This window comes from Carcharhinus amblyrhynchos, chromosome 15 (genome assembly GCF_965287045.1).
Source record: "Carcharhinus amblyrhynchos chromosome 15, sCarAmb.v2.hapA, whole genome shotgun sequence".
Classification (NCBI taxonomy): Eukaryota; Metazoa; Chordata; class Chondrichthyes; order Carcharhiniformes; family Carcharhinidae; genus Carcharhinus; species Carcharhinus amblyrhynchos.
Genome location: NC_137338.1, coordinates 25,123,303 through 25,140,315, shown reverse-complemented (window position 1 = coordinate 25,140,315; position 17,013 = coordinate 25,123,303). Strand labels below are relative to the sequence as shown.

At 36.6% G+C, this 17,013-nt stretch overlaps 1 protein-coding gene across 2 annotated transcripts in view; it reads left to right on the top strand.

Annotated features, from left to right (window-relative positions):
• paxbp1 (PAX3 and PAX7 binding protein 1) overlaps positions 1-17,013 on the top strand; it is a 47,783-nt gene that overhangs the window by 22,147 nt on the left and 8,623 nt on the right. For both annotated transcript variants that reach the window (XM_080203614.1, XM_080203613.1), the window contains exons 8-14: positions 3,933-4,056; positions 5,143-5,245; positions 7,491-7,606; positions 9,318-9,517; positions 13,064-13,211; positions 14,044-14,165; positions 15,074-15,150. In XM_080203614.1, the coding sequence (XP_080059740.1) occupies positions 3,933-4,056; positions 5,143-5,245; positions 7,491-7,606; positions 9,318-9,517; positions 13,064-13,211; positions 14,044-14,165; positions 15,074-15,150 (890 nt within the window). The remainder of the gene's footprint in view (positions 1-3,932; positions 4,057-5,142; positions 5,246-7,490; positions 7,607-9,317; positions 9,518-13,063; positions 13,212-14,043; positions 14,166-15,073; positions 15,151-17,013) is intronic.

Genomic DNA, 17,013 nt, shown 5'->3' with positions numbered 1-17,013 from the left:
GTGAATAAGCTATATAAACACAAGTTCTTCAATAGTACACAATTCAAAATGCCTTGAAGAAACGTTCTTATTCTGTAATAGATACCTAATGATAACTCTGCTCCCTTTGCAGCTTGCCAATTTATTGCGGGCATTGTGTCGTCTTTCCCGAATGTGCACCATATTTTACCACATTCTCCATAACTCTATCATCCCATTGATTACAAATTCTTAAGATGACATTTTGAAACTATATAGGAAAGTCCTTAATTTTTCCCTGAAACCTAAGAAATACAAATACCTATTCTGAAAACCCAGGACATTAGCAAAGTAAAACATTCGGCTTATTGGACATACACATTTTGTAGTATGATTTACTGTACTTTTGGATGAGACTGTGCTATAAATCTTGAACTATGACTCACTTCATTGAAAAAAGTAACCAAGTTATAATTATTAGAAACTCAAGTGTCCACATTTATGAATAAATACTAATGACCAAAATGTGGAAATAAATTGAAAACCATATGAATTGCTTCAGAAGATGGAAAAGTTACTGCTCATGTCTTACCCTAATGGCAAGGAGAAACTAAGCATGTCAAACTCATATGGACTAGTGACTTGAATGGCAGGGTTGCAAAATACTATAGGTTTCACAGTGATCTCGCTTAATTTATTTAAAAACAAAAATTGAGATTTCATACCAGTTCAGGTTTTCACTGAGGAAGTTTCGACTTCTATCTCCAGAATGGCCACTGTCAACTACGATGCTGTGCTATATTGCTAGACTAAAAAAAATTACATAAAGAATGGTTATAGTATTAACTGATTAGGCATTTACATTTTTTCTTAGAAATGATATTCTTGTGTATACATAATAAACGGTAGCTGCAGTTTTAAAATAATAGATCACCCTGATATAAGTGACGACACTTCTAAAGCAATTCATTAGTTGTGGGTGTGAATGACACTAAATAAATGTGAGTTTGTTATTCCCGAGACCTGTTCAGGTTATGAGTAACAGCAATAACAAAAAATATGTTAAATAATACTATTGGGCAACCCAGTAAACAGGAAAATTATTGTCAAAGTTAATTGGACTGATGAAATTCTTCCTTATTTCATTCAACAGCATGTGCAAATAGAATTTGCCATTGGCCCATCAAAGAATTGGAAGTGAGGGCTTAGAGAGAGATAAAATTAAAGTTTTTTTTTAGGGACTTTTACAAGTCGTCTTTCTGAAATTCAGTAAAGTTTATCATTTGATCATCACCATTTTCTACGCACAAGGCACACTATCTTTCATGAGTGAGTTAAGACAGAAATTGATCTCGTGTTCATCCACGTTGAAGTACAATTGCAACATGCACTCGTTGACTAGAAAGAATACATGCTACCCAACAGTCTACACATGAAAGAGTATTCTCATTATTTGCATGAGAAAAAATGCTCACATTACTCCTCAACTTTTGCCTCCTTTAACAAAATTATTTCCCCTTTGACTGAAAGGGTGGGCCAGAAATTGGATCCATGTGTACATATAACTTTTGGTAGCACCCAGAACCTTCATTTTCAATATTTGTCATCAACCCCAAACCTACATTTTGTCTTTGAGAAAGATACTTTTTAAAAATAAAATTTAAATCTAACTCTCCTTTATTAAAAAAATTGCAATATTTGTTCCCCTCCTCAAGGTCATTTCTTGCAGTACTTGCCACAATGCTGCAATTCTCAATCTTGCATCTAAATAGTTTATTGCTTTTCAATATTTTTCTTTGTTCATCTAAAACCAAACTGATGAATTAGCAAGCACACTGCATTGAAATGGTGCTCACTTTAAAAACTGTCTTGTGGAAAACAAAAATGTTTCTCTCCAGATCTTAACAAACAGTGGAGATCTATTGCTCTGTAATCAGAGAGTTTATTGATATTGTTAGCTAATGTTTTTGTTGAGGGGTAGTGAGCTGTGCTTAACAATGCTGTTCACAATTGGAGCGAACAGATCAGTGTTTTTAATGTCCTGTTTATATCTTAAAGATCATATAATACAGAATGAATTGGTTGCATCATTTAAAATGTGTTAGATAATTGGCTGTTAGGTAATTTTGTGTGGTTTTGAAGTAGTTTGCAATGTTATAATGAAGCCTTACATTGTGATGCTTCATTCCAAGTATATGTCTATCTTTCCTTTATGCAATATTTACCCTAAATTTAAAATTTGTCTCTAATTGATATTTTGAATGAGTGCTCTTCCTTTTTGGTAAAATCCCACGAAAATTGCAATGTTGGATTGTCAAAAGATTCTTGATGGAGTGAAGTGACTCATTCTGTCACAGAATGTACAGTCAGTTATTTCAGAATGAGACGTCATACTCTAAGTTGAATACATTGAAACAAAAGCTACACCACAATCAGTTGTTCCACACTCTGCCAGTAGGCTACTCACTGACAGTGATCTGTATCAATTTGTTTTCTTTGCTCTAAAGCAGCTTTGTAGTGTATTCATTATTTGGAAATCAGAATGCAATGGATACGAGTTGGCCTCAGTTCTAAGAAACTCTTTAATGGGTGTAGGATGTTTGTATGTTGCAGTGGGGTGTTAATTTATTGTGATAGTTAAAGGTGATAAATTCATGGCAGTTTTCACATTTTTCAGTTTTTATCTTTATACTTTAAGATTGTAATGAGTTGTAAACATGGCAGTATTTAAAAAAGAAGACATCTGAAAATTGTAAAGAGGGCTGTCAACATCTGAAAAATGAAAATATTGATGAACATTTGGGTAAAAGCTTTTTTAGATTAGAAAATTATGAACATAAACTTAGCCCCAAGGTAACTATTTGACAAAAATTTATGGCAGGTTCTGGTTTAACTTGGACAAGATTTGTGTAAGTTCACCATATTGATGATATAAGCAAAAGACTTTGACCTAGTGATTGAAAATGGGAGAAAAAGCAGAGACAAAAAACTTAATAATCAATTTATCAACAAATGATGCCCGTTTTAAAGGAAAACTGTCATTTGTGCTGTTCAGATGACCTGTACATGAGGCATTTATAACCATAGATAAGAAGTGATTTATTCTTCATCTATAAAATACAGAAAGTAAGCACATTTATTTCTTGTGTTTCACTAGACATTATGGCAGTGAAATTTGGAGGTCTGTTTTTTAAAAAATCAAGAATAAACATGAATAAAAAATGATTCTTCTTCATGTAGAAGATCTGCAAAACATAAACTACGCTATGCTCCATTTTGCATCCTCCACTGGATATTTAATCTCCCAAACAATCATTAATAATGTAAAGCATTAGAATTTTGCTTAAATGGCCAAATCTGGAAGACACTTTTGCTAAACTGCTTTCCACTGAGAAAATTGCACATTGCAGTTCAGCACAAATGCTGCTTAAATGTTTTTGTTTAATAGTGGTCTACTTTCCAGTAATGCAGGAAATAACGTTGGTTTAAACTACAGTGTCAGGGTACATAAGTGCTGGTGTCTTTTCGATCCTTATGGAATATTGTCTGATGGATGGTCAGAAATTCAAGATGAGAAGATTCATGATATTTTGAATGGGTTTTTTTGCTTTGATTTGGATTTATTTTATACATGCATATATACAGGCTTTTCATGAAAGGTACTGGTGGCAAAAATGAAATAACCATTTTTGTTTACTTACAGTATAATTGGAAACTACAGTAAAAATATTGGTGCATTTTAACTTTCCAGATACGTTTGGCTAAATAACATACTGACTGAGAATATGGAAATTGCTTCAGTAAGAAAATGTGAAGCTCTAATAATCTTCTAGTATTTTTCATCACTTTACCCACTGTAGTAGAATATTTGCAGGGACTAGCTCAAATTTAAAACTGTACCCATGGCATAACTTGCGCAGACCAGGGCCTATTATAAAGGGCCTAGGTATTACGTAATGTGTTATATTTTTCAGGTACCCCTGGTTAATGACCTTGAATCTGCCATGCACCAGCTGCTGAAACAGCGGGCTGCCCGGTTTGTCCAGAGACGGCAAGATGATATTAAAGATGAATCATCGGAATATTCAAGCCATTCAAGTCAGTCCATCTTGAAGGTTTTTATTTTTCATTGAACAGCCTTGTTCATTGTAATACTTAGATTAACAAAAATGCATATTAATTGAGCATACGCGACAGGTTTGAAGTTAGCAAGGGAATGGTTTGATATGATTTTTTAAAAATTAGTACAGATAGGGTAAGTGCAACAAAGTAGCTTATTCAGAAGATGCAAGGTGAACCAATTTTATGGGAGAATGTCAGTTGGATACTTGATTTGCTATTACATAAAAGGTAACTTTGGCTGTGGTTTTAGGTTAGATACAGCTAAACTGACAACATCAGTATACTTCTGAAAATTATTTAGCTAGAGAGAAATAGTTCTAAGTAAGATTTGTTTTGCTCAATGTTTTTGTTTTCAAGATGGACTGAAGGGTTCAATTCACCCTTCGATTGTTTGCTGTTTTATCAGGTTGTGATTTGAACAGAAAGACATTCTTTGGGGAGCATGCTTTCTGAGACTTGCATGCACTGCTGATTTTACCAGCTGATCTCAACAGTTGATCTCCTTCAGTACAAAAACATCACAATGCAAAGAATCCTTCCCTTTGTTTATTTTAATACAGCTTTTTATGGAGTGCCACACTTCTGTGGGAAATATTAAATCTCTTAATTGCTGATTTGATTGAGAGGGAGAGATTGTTCTGTGCTTCGGATTTTCCAAGTGTCATAAAGCTGATCGCAACAAAGCCTTTGATAAGCGATCCTTGCTTATTTTGTAGCACTTCCTAATTTTCAATACTTGATGCATACACGTTAATTGATAGGAAATTGCATCATTGCCTGTGAAATTATGTATTGCCAAGAATTGAATTGTTTAAATTTAACAATGAATGCATTTTATTTAAAAATGTAATTTTACTCTTCCTTTCTCCTCACTTAACTCTAACCACTTTAACTTCACTAATAGTTGTACTAGTTCTTACTCAACCTGACTCCGTTTACAAGTTCCTAATGGTGTAGGTCTTAGTAGGCTTAAATTTTCTGGTCAATGAAAATTAAAGTTAATTGTTACTTGATAATGTTTTGAAAGAGCATTTGGTAATTTTATCCACTTTATATTTGCAGGTAAAACTGTTATGGCACCAAGTCTGGATTCATTTGGTCGTGATCGTGCTTTGTATCAAGAAAATGCCAAACAACGAAGGATTGCAGAGAGAGAGGCTCGAAGGTGTGATTGCATATTTAAAGTTGCCCATTCTTTATATTTTAAAACTGCTTGATTGACATCCAGTACAGAAGGAACAGAAAAATTCCACCAACTGGATATTGGGAAGACTAGTAGATCGGTGCTGTGGTCTCAACTATTTCTAATCTATATTAATGACTTTGATGACTGTATTGTAACCAAAGTCTCAGAAGTGAAGATGGGTAGGATAACAAGTTGTGAGGAAGCTACAAGGAGTCTGCAAAAGGACTAGATAGGTTAAGTGAATAGGCAGACATTTGGCAGATAGACTGTAATGTCAGAAAATGTGAGGTTGTCCATTTTGACAGGAAGAATAGAAAAGCAGAATATTATTTAAATGGAAACGGCAGAACTTGCGATACAGAGGGACCTAGGTGTCTTTGTTCATGAATCACAAAAAATGGAAGGACAGCAAGCATTTAAGAAAGCAAATGGAATGTTAGCTTTTATTGCAAGAGCAAGGGGAGTGTGAGAAGTAGGAAGGACTTGATACAATTGTATAGAGCATTGGTGAGATAGCACCTAGAACACTATGTACAGTTTCAGTCTCCTTGCTTAAGGAGCAGTATATTTGCATTGGAAGCAGTTCAGAGAAGGTTCACCAGGTGTGTACCTGGGATGAAAGAGTTGCCTTAAGGTGAAATATTGAACAAGTTGCACCTATGCTCATTGGAGTTTAAAAGAATGAGAGGTATTTTGTTGAAACTTAAGATTCTGAGAGGACTTCTCAGGGTTGTTGCTAAGAGGATATCTCCCCATGAGGAAATCTAGAATGTGGGGCACAGTTTCAAAACTAATGCGTCTCCCATTTAAGATGGAGGTGAGGAATTTCTTCTGAGGGTTGTTGGTGTTTTGAATTCCTTTCACAGTGAGCAGTGGAGCCTGGTTCAGTGAATATATTCAAAGCTGCTTTAGACTGATTTTTGATTGACAAGGCAGTCAAGTTTTATGGGGTCAGACAGGGTTAAGGCCACAATCACATCAACACGATCATATTGAATGAAGGTGCAGGTTTGAAGTACCAAATAGCCAATCTCACTATGAAGCCATAGTCTTCAGTCCCTGGCACATTCCATAGCCACTGACTCCACCCTGGCAACTGTCTGAGGTCAAACCTTGATGGTACAAATATGTGACCAGAATGCTATGAAGATTTCAACTCTTTCTACATGTTTTACATCACCTGACTGTAGCTCTGCTCCAATTCATCTGCTGCTGAAGTCTTCATCCATGCCATAGTTACTGTTAGATTTTATCATTCCAACAGACCCCTAAAGCAGCTTCTCATTTTGTTTTATTCATTTACAGGATGTTCGATAGAGCAGGATTTATTGCCCATCTCTAATTGCCCTTGAGCAAGTGGTGGCGAGTTGCCTTCTTGAACTGCTGCAGTCCATTCTACCCTCTGTAAAGTTGGGATCATCCAAAGCTCTGCTGCCTAACTTTCTTCAAGTTCCATTCAACCACCAACCCCTTCGTTGAGCAAAGTTTCCATTTTAAGATTCCCCTTATTTTCAAATCCCTCTATGGCCTCGCCCCTATCTACTTAATTTCTCTAACTCTGCAACCCTTTGAGATGTTTGCACTTCTCCAGTTCTGTCCTCTTTAGCATCAATGATGATAATGATCCCACTATTGGTCATGTCTTCCAAGGCCAATGCCATAAGCTCTGGAATTTTCCTTTCAGCCTCGTCACCTATATGGCCCTTTTTTGCTTTACAACCCTTCTAGAGCTAGCTTTTGGTCATCTGCCCTCATATCTCCTTATGTGGCTCAGTATCAAATTGTGTTAGCATTCCTATGAAACACCTTGGGCTGTTTTTCCTATGTCAAAGTACTATATAAGTACAAGTTCTTGCCCTTTAAATGGAGGCAGCAACATCATTTATCCCTCGGTCCAACCAGTCGTTGTGTACTTTATATGCATCATGTCCACGTGCTATTTCAGTTGTAATTCCAATTAAATGAGAGCAAACATGTTCGGTGATTGTTAGCGAAAAGTGGCAAAGACATTTTGCAGTAATGTCGAAAAGTATCTCATGACTAAGGTTCTGCATCTAATCTAGTGTTCAGAGCAAATCAAAGAAATATGTAATATTTCAGAAATTAATAAATAGATGAAGTATATTTTTGTGACTTTCTATTGCTTTATAATAAAAATGGGTATGAATCAGAGAACAGTCCTGATGAAAATGCGAGGTTTTAATTGTGAATTTTAATTAATTAGAGCACGTCGAAGACTGGCCAGAGAACAAGCAGGAAAGATGGCTGAACACCATGAAGGACTGTCAAGTGACGATGAAGAAACTTCCACAGATATCAATAGCTTTAATATAGAAAATGGTATGCCTATTGCAAGATACACTGAAATTATACAGTTGCAAGCTTAAGGACGGAGGTGCTTTGACAACTGGAAACTTTAGTATGTGGCTGATAAAATATATCCTGTGGGAAAATTCATCCTTTCACATTAGAATTCAAAATGATAGGCAAGGAATGGACTTCTTTGAGTTAACTTGGGATGACCTGTTTCCATTTGTTTTGGTGGAACATATTGCCCAAGGGCTGCTTCAACAAGCAAGCAGTTTGCAGAGCAATTTTCCAAGTAATGCTCAAAGGATCTGTTGTCTGCTATAAAATTATAAATAAACAAACAATTTGTCTGAAAGAGCACTTTTGCTTTTAAGAGATGTATAGATTGTAGGTCTTTAAATAAATTAATATAAAAAAATCTACTTTTCTATGTGACACCCTTCTCAAGTATTTGCAATTAATGAAATGTAATTAACTTGTATTAGCTATTCAAATGGTTGTAAAAATGATGCCATAGGAAATGTCATCCATAGAGCAGAAGCTTTACATAAAAGACAAAAGCAAAGGCACTGTTTATACTGTTCAGTTTGTCTGCTATTTCAGGAAGCCCATTTAAGAAGTTTTGTATATTTGTAGGCTGTGGCATAGTTGTATTGTTACTGGATTAGTAATTAAGAGACCCAGGGTAATGCTTGGATTTGAATCTCACCACAGTAGAAGGTGAAATTTGAATTCAGTTGAAATAAAAGTCTGGAAATAAAAATCCAATGATCATGAAACCATTGCTGATTGTCATAAAAACCCATATGGTTTGCTAATGTCCATTAGGCAAGGAAACTTGCCTTCCTTGTCTGAGTCTGGCCTACTTGTGACTCCAGATCCACAGTAATGTGGCTGACTTAAATGCCCCGTCAAGCCACTTCGTTCAAGGGCCGTTAAGGATGGGCAATAAATGTTGGCCAGTCAGTGAAGTCCAAGAATGAATAAAATTAAAACTACATACTGCAATGGTTCAGTTGTCTCTGTTTTGACCCCTAAAGTTCTCATTGTTAACAATCAATATTCTGAATTTGAATCCAACCATGTTTCCGTTGCCAGTAACTGCTATAGAGGTGTAAGAAATTCTACCCTCTTTCATTTCCTGAAAGTTATTAAGTCCTGCATTGATAATTTAGAAACATTGGAAATGCCTTGTTTTAAATGTCATTTGTCCCTCCTATTTTATGATGAACTTAGCTGTTTGTTTCCTTCTGTTCCGGTCTTTATTGGTGCCTTTTAAAAAATTACACTCTAATGATTTTTGTGACTAATTGCATTAATACTAATTATAGGGAGACAGTGGTGTAGTGAAAATGTCGTTGAATTAGCAATCTAAAGGTCCAGATTAATGCTCTGGGTAAGTGGGGTTCTCAATTAATAAAGCTGGAATTGAAAGCCAGTCTCAGTAATGGTGACCATGGCAACTAGAATCAGTTGCTGTTAAAACTCCATCTGGTTCACTAATGCCCTCCCCTGGTCTGGCCTACATGTGACTCCAGATCTGCAGAATGTGATTGCCCTCTGAAGTGGCCTAGGAAGACACTCAGTTCAAGGGTAATTAGGGATGGGCAATGAATGCCTTGCCAGTGATGTCCGTATCCCAAGAAAAAAATAAAGAAACAAAAAGACACTATAAGGTGTGTGTGTGTGTAATGGAGCAACAATTTTTGATTTAATAGTTAAAACACTAATTTTTTTGTAGATCGAATTGTTAGTGAATCAAGGAAAGTGTTTGAAGATGTGTTAGATGATTTCTGCACACTTGACTGTATCAAGAACCGATTTGAAGTCTGGCGAAAAATGTATTACACGCATTATAAAGATGCATATATTGGTCTATGCCTTCCGAAACTGCTTAATCCACTTGTTCGGTTACAACTCATCAAATGGAATCCTTTTGAGGTGAGAACTGGAGGTTGTTTGAAAAATATATATACTTCTGGCTGAGTTGATTGAAACTTTGTATAGTGGAACATTGCTTTGACTTTGTGAATGTGACTTCCCCAATTGAAAACTCTCAAACTTGACTTCCCCAACAGGGGGATTACAGGTTGCTTTGTGAATCACTAGGGATGTTAGCTGCCTTGTGGGTGGTTGGAGAGGAGCTGTGGCAGAGAACAGATGGCCTACACGTGCTTGGGAACTAGTGTGCAGCTGATGAAAAATAGTGAAATGGATATAAATTCTACAGAGAATTTTATTCATCTGAAAATATGTTCTGTATGTTTATAAATAAATGTACTGTTAATTGAAAAAGATAGAAAACTGAAAGGGAAGTACTTCTGATGTCAATTATAAGGTTGAATCTTGAACAGCACCAAGCTATAGTAATTTTTTTAAATGTGACCTTGTCTCTCATTATTTCAAGTAATTTATCCTTGTGGGCACTATTATATTTGTGCGCAAGTCGTTGTATTCATATTCAAGATCTGCTTTCTATTTCAGACATAATTGTCATTTCAGATCATAAGCCACTCTGAAACAAGTCTGGAATGGTGATTGCTTTTATCTCAGAAATATTGCCTTTGTTATTTGGTTTGGAGAAGGAATGAAAATCCAAAATAGGGGGCTCTTCATGAACCCAGACAGCAGCTTCATATTTTCTGCGAATTAAGAGATACAACCCCTTTCCCCATTTTGAGAGTAGAACATAGAGCAGAACAGCACAGGAACAGGCCCCTTGGCCCACGATGTTGTGCTGAACATGATGCCGAATTAATCTAATCACTTCTGCCTGTCCTTGGTCCATATCTCTCTATTCCTTGCATGTTCACGTGCTTATCTAAAAGGCCCTTAAACACCCCTATCATTCCTGCCTGCACCACCAGCCCTAACAGTGCATTTCAGACACCTACCACTCTGTGTTTAAAATAAAAACTTGCTTCTCACATCTCCTTTGAACTTTCCCCCTCTCATCTTAAGTACACGCCTGCAGTTATTAGACATTTCAACTCTGGGAAAAAGATTCTGATTGTCAACCCTATCTATGCCTCTCTTAATTTTATATATTTCTGTCCGGTCTCCCCTCAACTTTCGCCGCTGCAGAAAAAACAACCCTAGTTTGTCCACCCGCTCCTGTAGCTCATACCCTCTAAACCAGCAGCATCCTGGTAAACCTCTTCTGCATCCTCTCCAAAGCCTTCACATCCTCCCTGTAATATGGCAACCACAATTGAATGCAATATTCGTAAGTGTGACCTCACCAAAGTTTTATGAAGTTGCAACATGCTACTTGTGGCTTTTTTCTATTCAGCAACTAATTATTGGATTTTCCTGTGTTTTGGGTGAATGTATTGTGTATCTGTGCATGAGTGAATACAACCTTTCGTAACCACGACAGATCAGCCATGATCTTATTGAATGGCAGGGCAGGCTTGAAGGGCTAGATGGCCTACTCCTGCTCCTATTTCTTATGTTCTTATGTAAGACTTCAGAGCAGAACTAGGCCTTTAGGTCCATCAAGATTGCTCTGCCGTTCAATGAAATTATGACTGATAATCTTCTACTGCACTTTGCCACCTTGATTTCATTACTGATCAAAATCTGTCTATCTCAGCCTTGAACATGCTTAACGACCAGCTCTACAACCTTTTGCGGTGGCAAATTTCGCAGAGCCTCAGAAGAAATTCCTCTTAACTTCTGTCTTGACTGGGTGGCCTTTTACTCTGCGATTATGCCCTTTGGTGCTAGACCCTCCCCACAAGGGAAACACCCTCTCAGCGTCTACCCTATCAAGCCCCATGAGAACCCTGTATGTCTCAGTAAGGTCGCCTCTCATTCTTGTAAATTTCAATGAATGCAGGTCCAACCTACTGAACCTCACCTCATAAGAAAATGCCTCTGTGTCCAGGATCTACCTCGTGAAGATTCTCTGGATTGCCTCCAATGCAGAGAGGAGGTAGTGATATTGTCACTGGAATAATAATCCAGAGAACCAGGGTAATGCTCCTGGGATCTGGGTTTGAATCCCACCACACAGATGTTGAATTTTGAATTCAATAAAAATCTGGATTTCTGGACCTTGAAACCATTGTTAATTGTTGTAAAAACCTATTTGAGTAACTAATGTTCCCTAGAGAAGGAAATTTGTTGGAAGGAAACCTGTGACTCCAGATCGACAGCAATGTGATTGACTCTTAAATGACCTCTGAAATGGTTGAGCAAGCCACTCAGTTCAGGGCAATTAGAGAAGGGCAGTAAATGCTGGTCCAGTTGGCGATGTTGAGATCCCATGAACAAATAAAAAAAAATCTTCAGATTAGGGGACAAAAACTGTTCACAGTATTTCAGATGTGGTCTAAATAGTGCCTTGTAAAGTTACTTTTATTCTCCATTCCCTTTGAAATAGAGGCCAACATTCTATTTGCCTTCCTTATTACCAGCTGAACTTGCGTGCTAGTTTGTGTGATTTCTACATAAGGATCTCCAAATCCTTCTGTTCTGCATTTTTTTCTCTGTTTTAATAATATTCAGCTTCCTTATTCTTCTGACCGAAGTGCGTAACTTCACGTTTTCCTGCATTATATTCCATCTGCCAAATTTTTGCCCCCTCACTTTAACCTGTCTGTATCCCTCTGTAGACTGTTGGTGTCATCTTCACTACTTCTCACATGTTGCCTTCTCACCTATTTTTGTGTCGTCTACAAACTTGGCAATAGTGCATTCAGTTCCTTCACCTAAGTCATTAATATATATTGTAAATAATTGTACCCAGCACTAATCTCTGTGGCAGTCCTTAAAATGTCCTGTCCCCTTGTCCAACACTCTGTTTTCTAGTGGTTAGCCAATTTTCTACCCATGCTAATATGCTTTCCTCAATGCCATGTACTCTTATTAAGTAGCTTTTGGAGCAGTACGTTATTGAATGTTTCTTGTAGATCCAAGTATATTGCATTTACTGGTTCCCCTTTATCTAGCATGCACATTACCAACTCAAAGAATTCTCATAAATTTGTCAGACATGATTTCCCCTTTATGAAGCCATGTTGACTATGATTATTTATATTCTGCAATTCCAAATACTTTGCATCCTTTATAATGGACTCTAACATTTTCCCAATGATAGCTGTTAAACTAACTGGCCCATAGTTAGCTAATTTTTGTCTCCCTTTTTGAATAATGACCTAGCTCATGACATTTCAACCTGATTTGATCGCTGAGTTCATCTATAGAAACTGCCCAATGGAAGCCCAATTTCTAGATCACTAGTTGTAAATGCAGTTATGAAAATTCATGTGATAATTGCTGTTGTAAAGTGAAAAATAAAAAAAAGTCTTTATTTCAGGCAGGACTTGGGTAAAATTTACTTACCTTAAGGCGCAAATCTCAACAGTTATCGTTTTTTGGACACGGGAATAAAGATTAATGCCAGTGCTTTACAACTTGTTTGTGTATTAACTGTAGTAGATAAACATACATTGCATAAATCACTTTGTGTTTTTCTAATAGCCAAATTGTCGTGATTTTGAAAGTATGCTCTGGTTTGAATCGTTACTGTTTTATGGTTGTGAAGAGGGGCAAGATCCACAGCTGGATGATGTTGACACATATCTGTTGCCTGCAATTGTAGAAAAAGTGGTTTTACCGAAACTGACAGGTAATTAAAGTTTTAATACCTTAGGCCCATGGTAGAATGCATCCAAATAACACCCCTAATTTGGCCAATGTTTCCTCATTTCAGTGCTGTTGTGTATCATTTATTTATCTGTGTCCAGCTGCTTATTAAGGTAACTGCTATGATCAAATTACAGAAATCTTTACAAATTCAATTTCACATTGTATTTTACTGGCGCATGTCTTCCATAATAACAGGCCAGGAAATATAAACTATTTTGAGTGGCAAAAATCAATCCTAATTTTAATTGGTTGATTGACTCTGACTCTGATTGCAAGACTCTCGCTGAAGCTGAAATTGGCATTCTAGTAATTGCCATACAAAGTTCTACTGTAGAAATATGGAATTATTACTAAAATAATCAACTGGAATGATGACAGAAAATTAAAATTGTCTCCCATTATTTATTTGGTTATTTAAAAAAAGTGATTCTGATTTTTCTATTTCAAGTAAGTTATCTTTATAAGTACTATTATATTTGTGTGAGTTATTATTTGTGTTCAAGATCTGCTTCCTGTTTAATCCTTTACTATAGTTGGCACTACAACTACCATAATGTAGTTTTTGAAAATAGTTCTCTTTGCCGAAAGAAAATATATAATCAGAATAATGAATTAAATTCAAATTTTACCAGCTGCTCTGGTGATATTTCAACCCAGTTTTCCATAACATTAGCCTGGGCATCTGGATTACTAGTTCAGTGATATTACTGCTACACCACCATCTTCACCCTTTCAAACAATTTCCACCAAAGCAGTTATGAGTACCAGAAAATCTTGAGGTAAAACTAAGTCTTTTTGAATCTTTACCTTAGGTCTAGCAGAAAGCGTTTGGGATCCTCTATCATCATCTCAGACGTCCCGACTAGTCAAATTAATACTGAAGTTAATTGAAGGATATCCTTCAGTTGTAAATGGAGAAAATAAATACACACAGGTATGTCTGTGTTACCTTTTCTGTTCATCTGTTTTTATTTCTATTAGAGTAGAGGGGGTTTGATTGAAATGTTCAGAGTAAATGAAGAGAATTTGTTTTCAGTGACAGATGGGTTGTTAAGTAAGTGGACATAGATTTTAGGTGATTGGGAAAGAACCAGAGATTACATGAGGAAATCTTTTAAACAGCAAATTGTTATCTGGAATACACTGCCTTGAAAGGGTAACAGAAGTAACTTCCAAAAGGAAATTGGTTAAATAAAAGGGGAAAACATTGCAGGACTGTGTGAGAACAGACAGGAGTATGGGAATATTTGGATAGCTACAAAAAGATGGCATGAAACACCAGATGGGGTATCTCCTGTGCTTTATCATTTTATGATTCTGTTGAAAGTTAGGTATATGCAAAACATATCAAGAATCTTGAGCATTTATAATTGTTTTTGTATGGGAGACGGAGTTGCAATAGTTTAATTCTCATTTGACAGCAGTAACTAACTGTATAATAGTGTGCACACACCAGTTTTTGTGCACTGAAAGAAAAATTGGACCGGGACACCAGAAAAACTTCCCTTTGAACTGTGCAATGGGGTCTTTTGCGCACATCTCAAGGCCAAATCTTGGTTTCGTGGTTCAGCTGTAAGATGGCACTTCTGCCAGTGCAGCACACTCTAGTATCAGCGTATATTGTATTTAGAAATCTCTGGAGTAGTGTAAACCCAACTCTAGTTCGAGGTTAGACTGTTATTGGCTGGTAATTTTAATATATATTCATCTTTTGTATGTTGTTGAAATTTTGTTTTCATTTTATAACTGCTGTTAAAATTGTATGATGCTGTCATGTAAAAAAAAATGTCTCTGGTTATTTTCAATTGTTAAATGAATGAAACACTTCAAATTTTCTCTCAGACTTTATTAAAGACCATTGTCTTAAGAATCAGGAAAGCAGTGGATGAAGATGTGTTTGTGCCACTTTATCCAAAAAGGTATGTTTTCAAATGTGAGATTTTTGAATGTTTATTCCTTGGATTTCAAAATCTCAAACTTTGCACAGTATGAGTTTAAACTGTTATTTGTTTATAATATGCCTTTGAATTATGTCATTTGCTTATCCTAAGCTATACATGGAACACAAAATATCATAATATGCTTTCTTCCATAAGGTCAATTGATTTGCAAGAATGGAGTTATTTCCCAAGTTTAAATTTATTTCAGTAATTACCAGGATTGTTCCAAGCTTATTTTTGGATTGAATTCTCCCAATGTAGCTGCTTACCTTAATGTCACTATAATGCTTTACTATTCTGCTAATTTAACAGGATGGGAATATAACATAATTTCTGATTAAAACCAGCATTGTGTTCATTTGAATGAGTTTTTGATTGTATGGCTTTCTGCTTTCAGTGAATTATTCCAAGAATTTTGGATTATTGTAAAATATAGCAGATGTGATGCTGTTCACTCTGCCATGAAACCCTGCTACCAGAAAGTTCTCCCAAACTTGCACTGATGCAATCATAGAAGTGAGCAACTTCTAGCTGATAACCAAATTATCTGGCAGTTTAATTGAGGAAATTACTTGGCCTGTTGTTTATTTCTTCAGTGACTAACCTAATTGCTTCATGTTTGTCTCTTTGCCTATTACATTGTGATGGGAATTTTTGCCTTCAGTGATGATCTAGCAGTTTACCTTTTACACACTTCTCTTATTTCAACAATATTTAATACTCAGGCTTGGCCTGGGTGTAATTTTCTGTTCATCAATGTTTTACCTCCTAATCCATATTATATGCCGTTGCTCAGGTAATTTACTTGTGAAATTTCCAGAAGAGAATAGAACCATAGAATCCCTACAGTGCAGAAGGAAGGTCTTCAGCCCATTGAGTCTGTACCAACTCTCTGAAAGAGTTTCCCACCCAGGCCCCCACCTCTGCACTATCCCCCATAACCCCATGGCTAATCCACCTAACCTACACATCGTTGATCACAACGGGACAGTTTAGCATTGCTAATCCACCTAACCTGCACCAGGAAGAAACTAGTGCACCCAGAGGAAACCTATGAAGTACAGGAAGAACGTACAAACTCCACACAGTCACCTAAGGCTGGAATCAAGTTTGGGTCCCTGGCACTGTGAAGCACCAATGCTAACCGTTGTTTCGGGTTTATCAGTTCAAATGTCTTGGAACAACGAGGTGTGCAAGTTCTGTGGGACTACTACAGTGTTTACCATCTATTTCCAAAGATAATTTCTATGTTCTAATAAGAATTGCATTTTGTAACAATATGCTAATTACGTAAATTAATTAACTTTGATGTTTGTAATTTATTGATGGTGTTGATTAGATTTTGAGCACTTGGTAATATGAAAGACATTCACTGAAGTGCATACTGGTAAAATAGCAGATCTAATTTAACACTTTGTATCCCTTTATTTCTGTTACTTGTTTTTTCTTTAATTCATTTTGTGGGATGTGGATGTCACAGGCTAGGCCACCATTTATTGTCCATCCTCAGTTGCCCTTGAGAAGCTGATGGTGAGTTACTTTCTTGAACCCGCTACAGTCCTTGAGATGAAAGGACACCCACCCAAAGTGCTGTTAGGGAGAGAATTCCAGGATTTTGACCCAATGGCAGTGAAGGAACAGTGAAATATTTCCAAGTCAGGATGATGATTGACTTGAAGGGCAACCTTTAGGTGGTAGTTTTCCCAAATATTTGCTACTCTTGTCCTTCTAGACGGTAGTGGTTGTGCGTTTGGAACGTACTGCATAAGGAACCTTGGTGAATTCCTGCAGGGCATCTTGTAGAGGGTACAAACTGCTGTCACTGTGGCTGATTTGATGTTT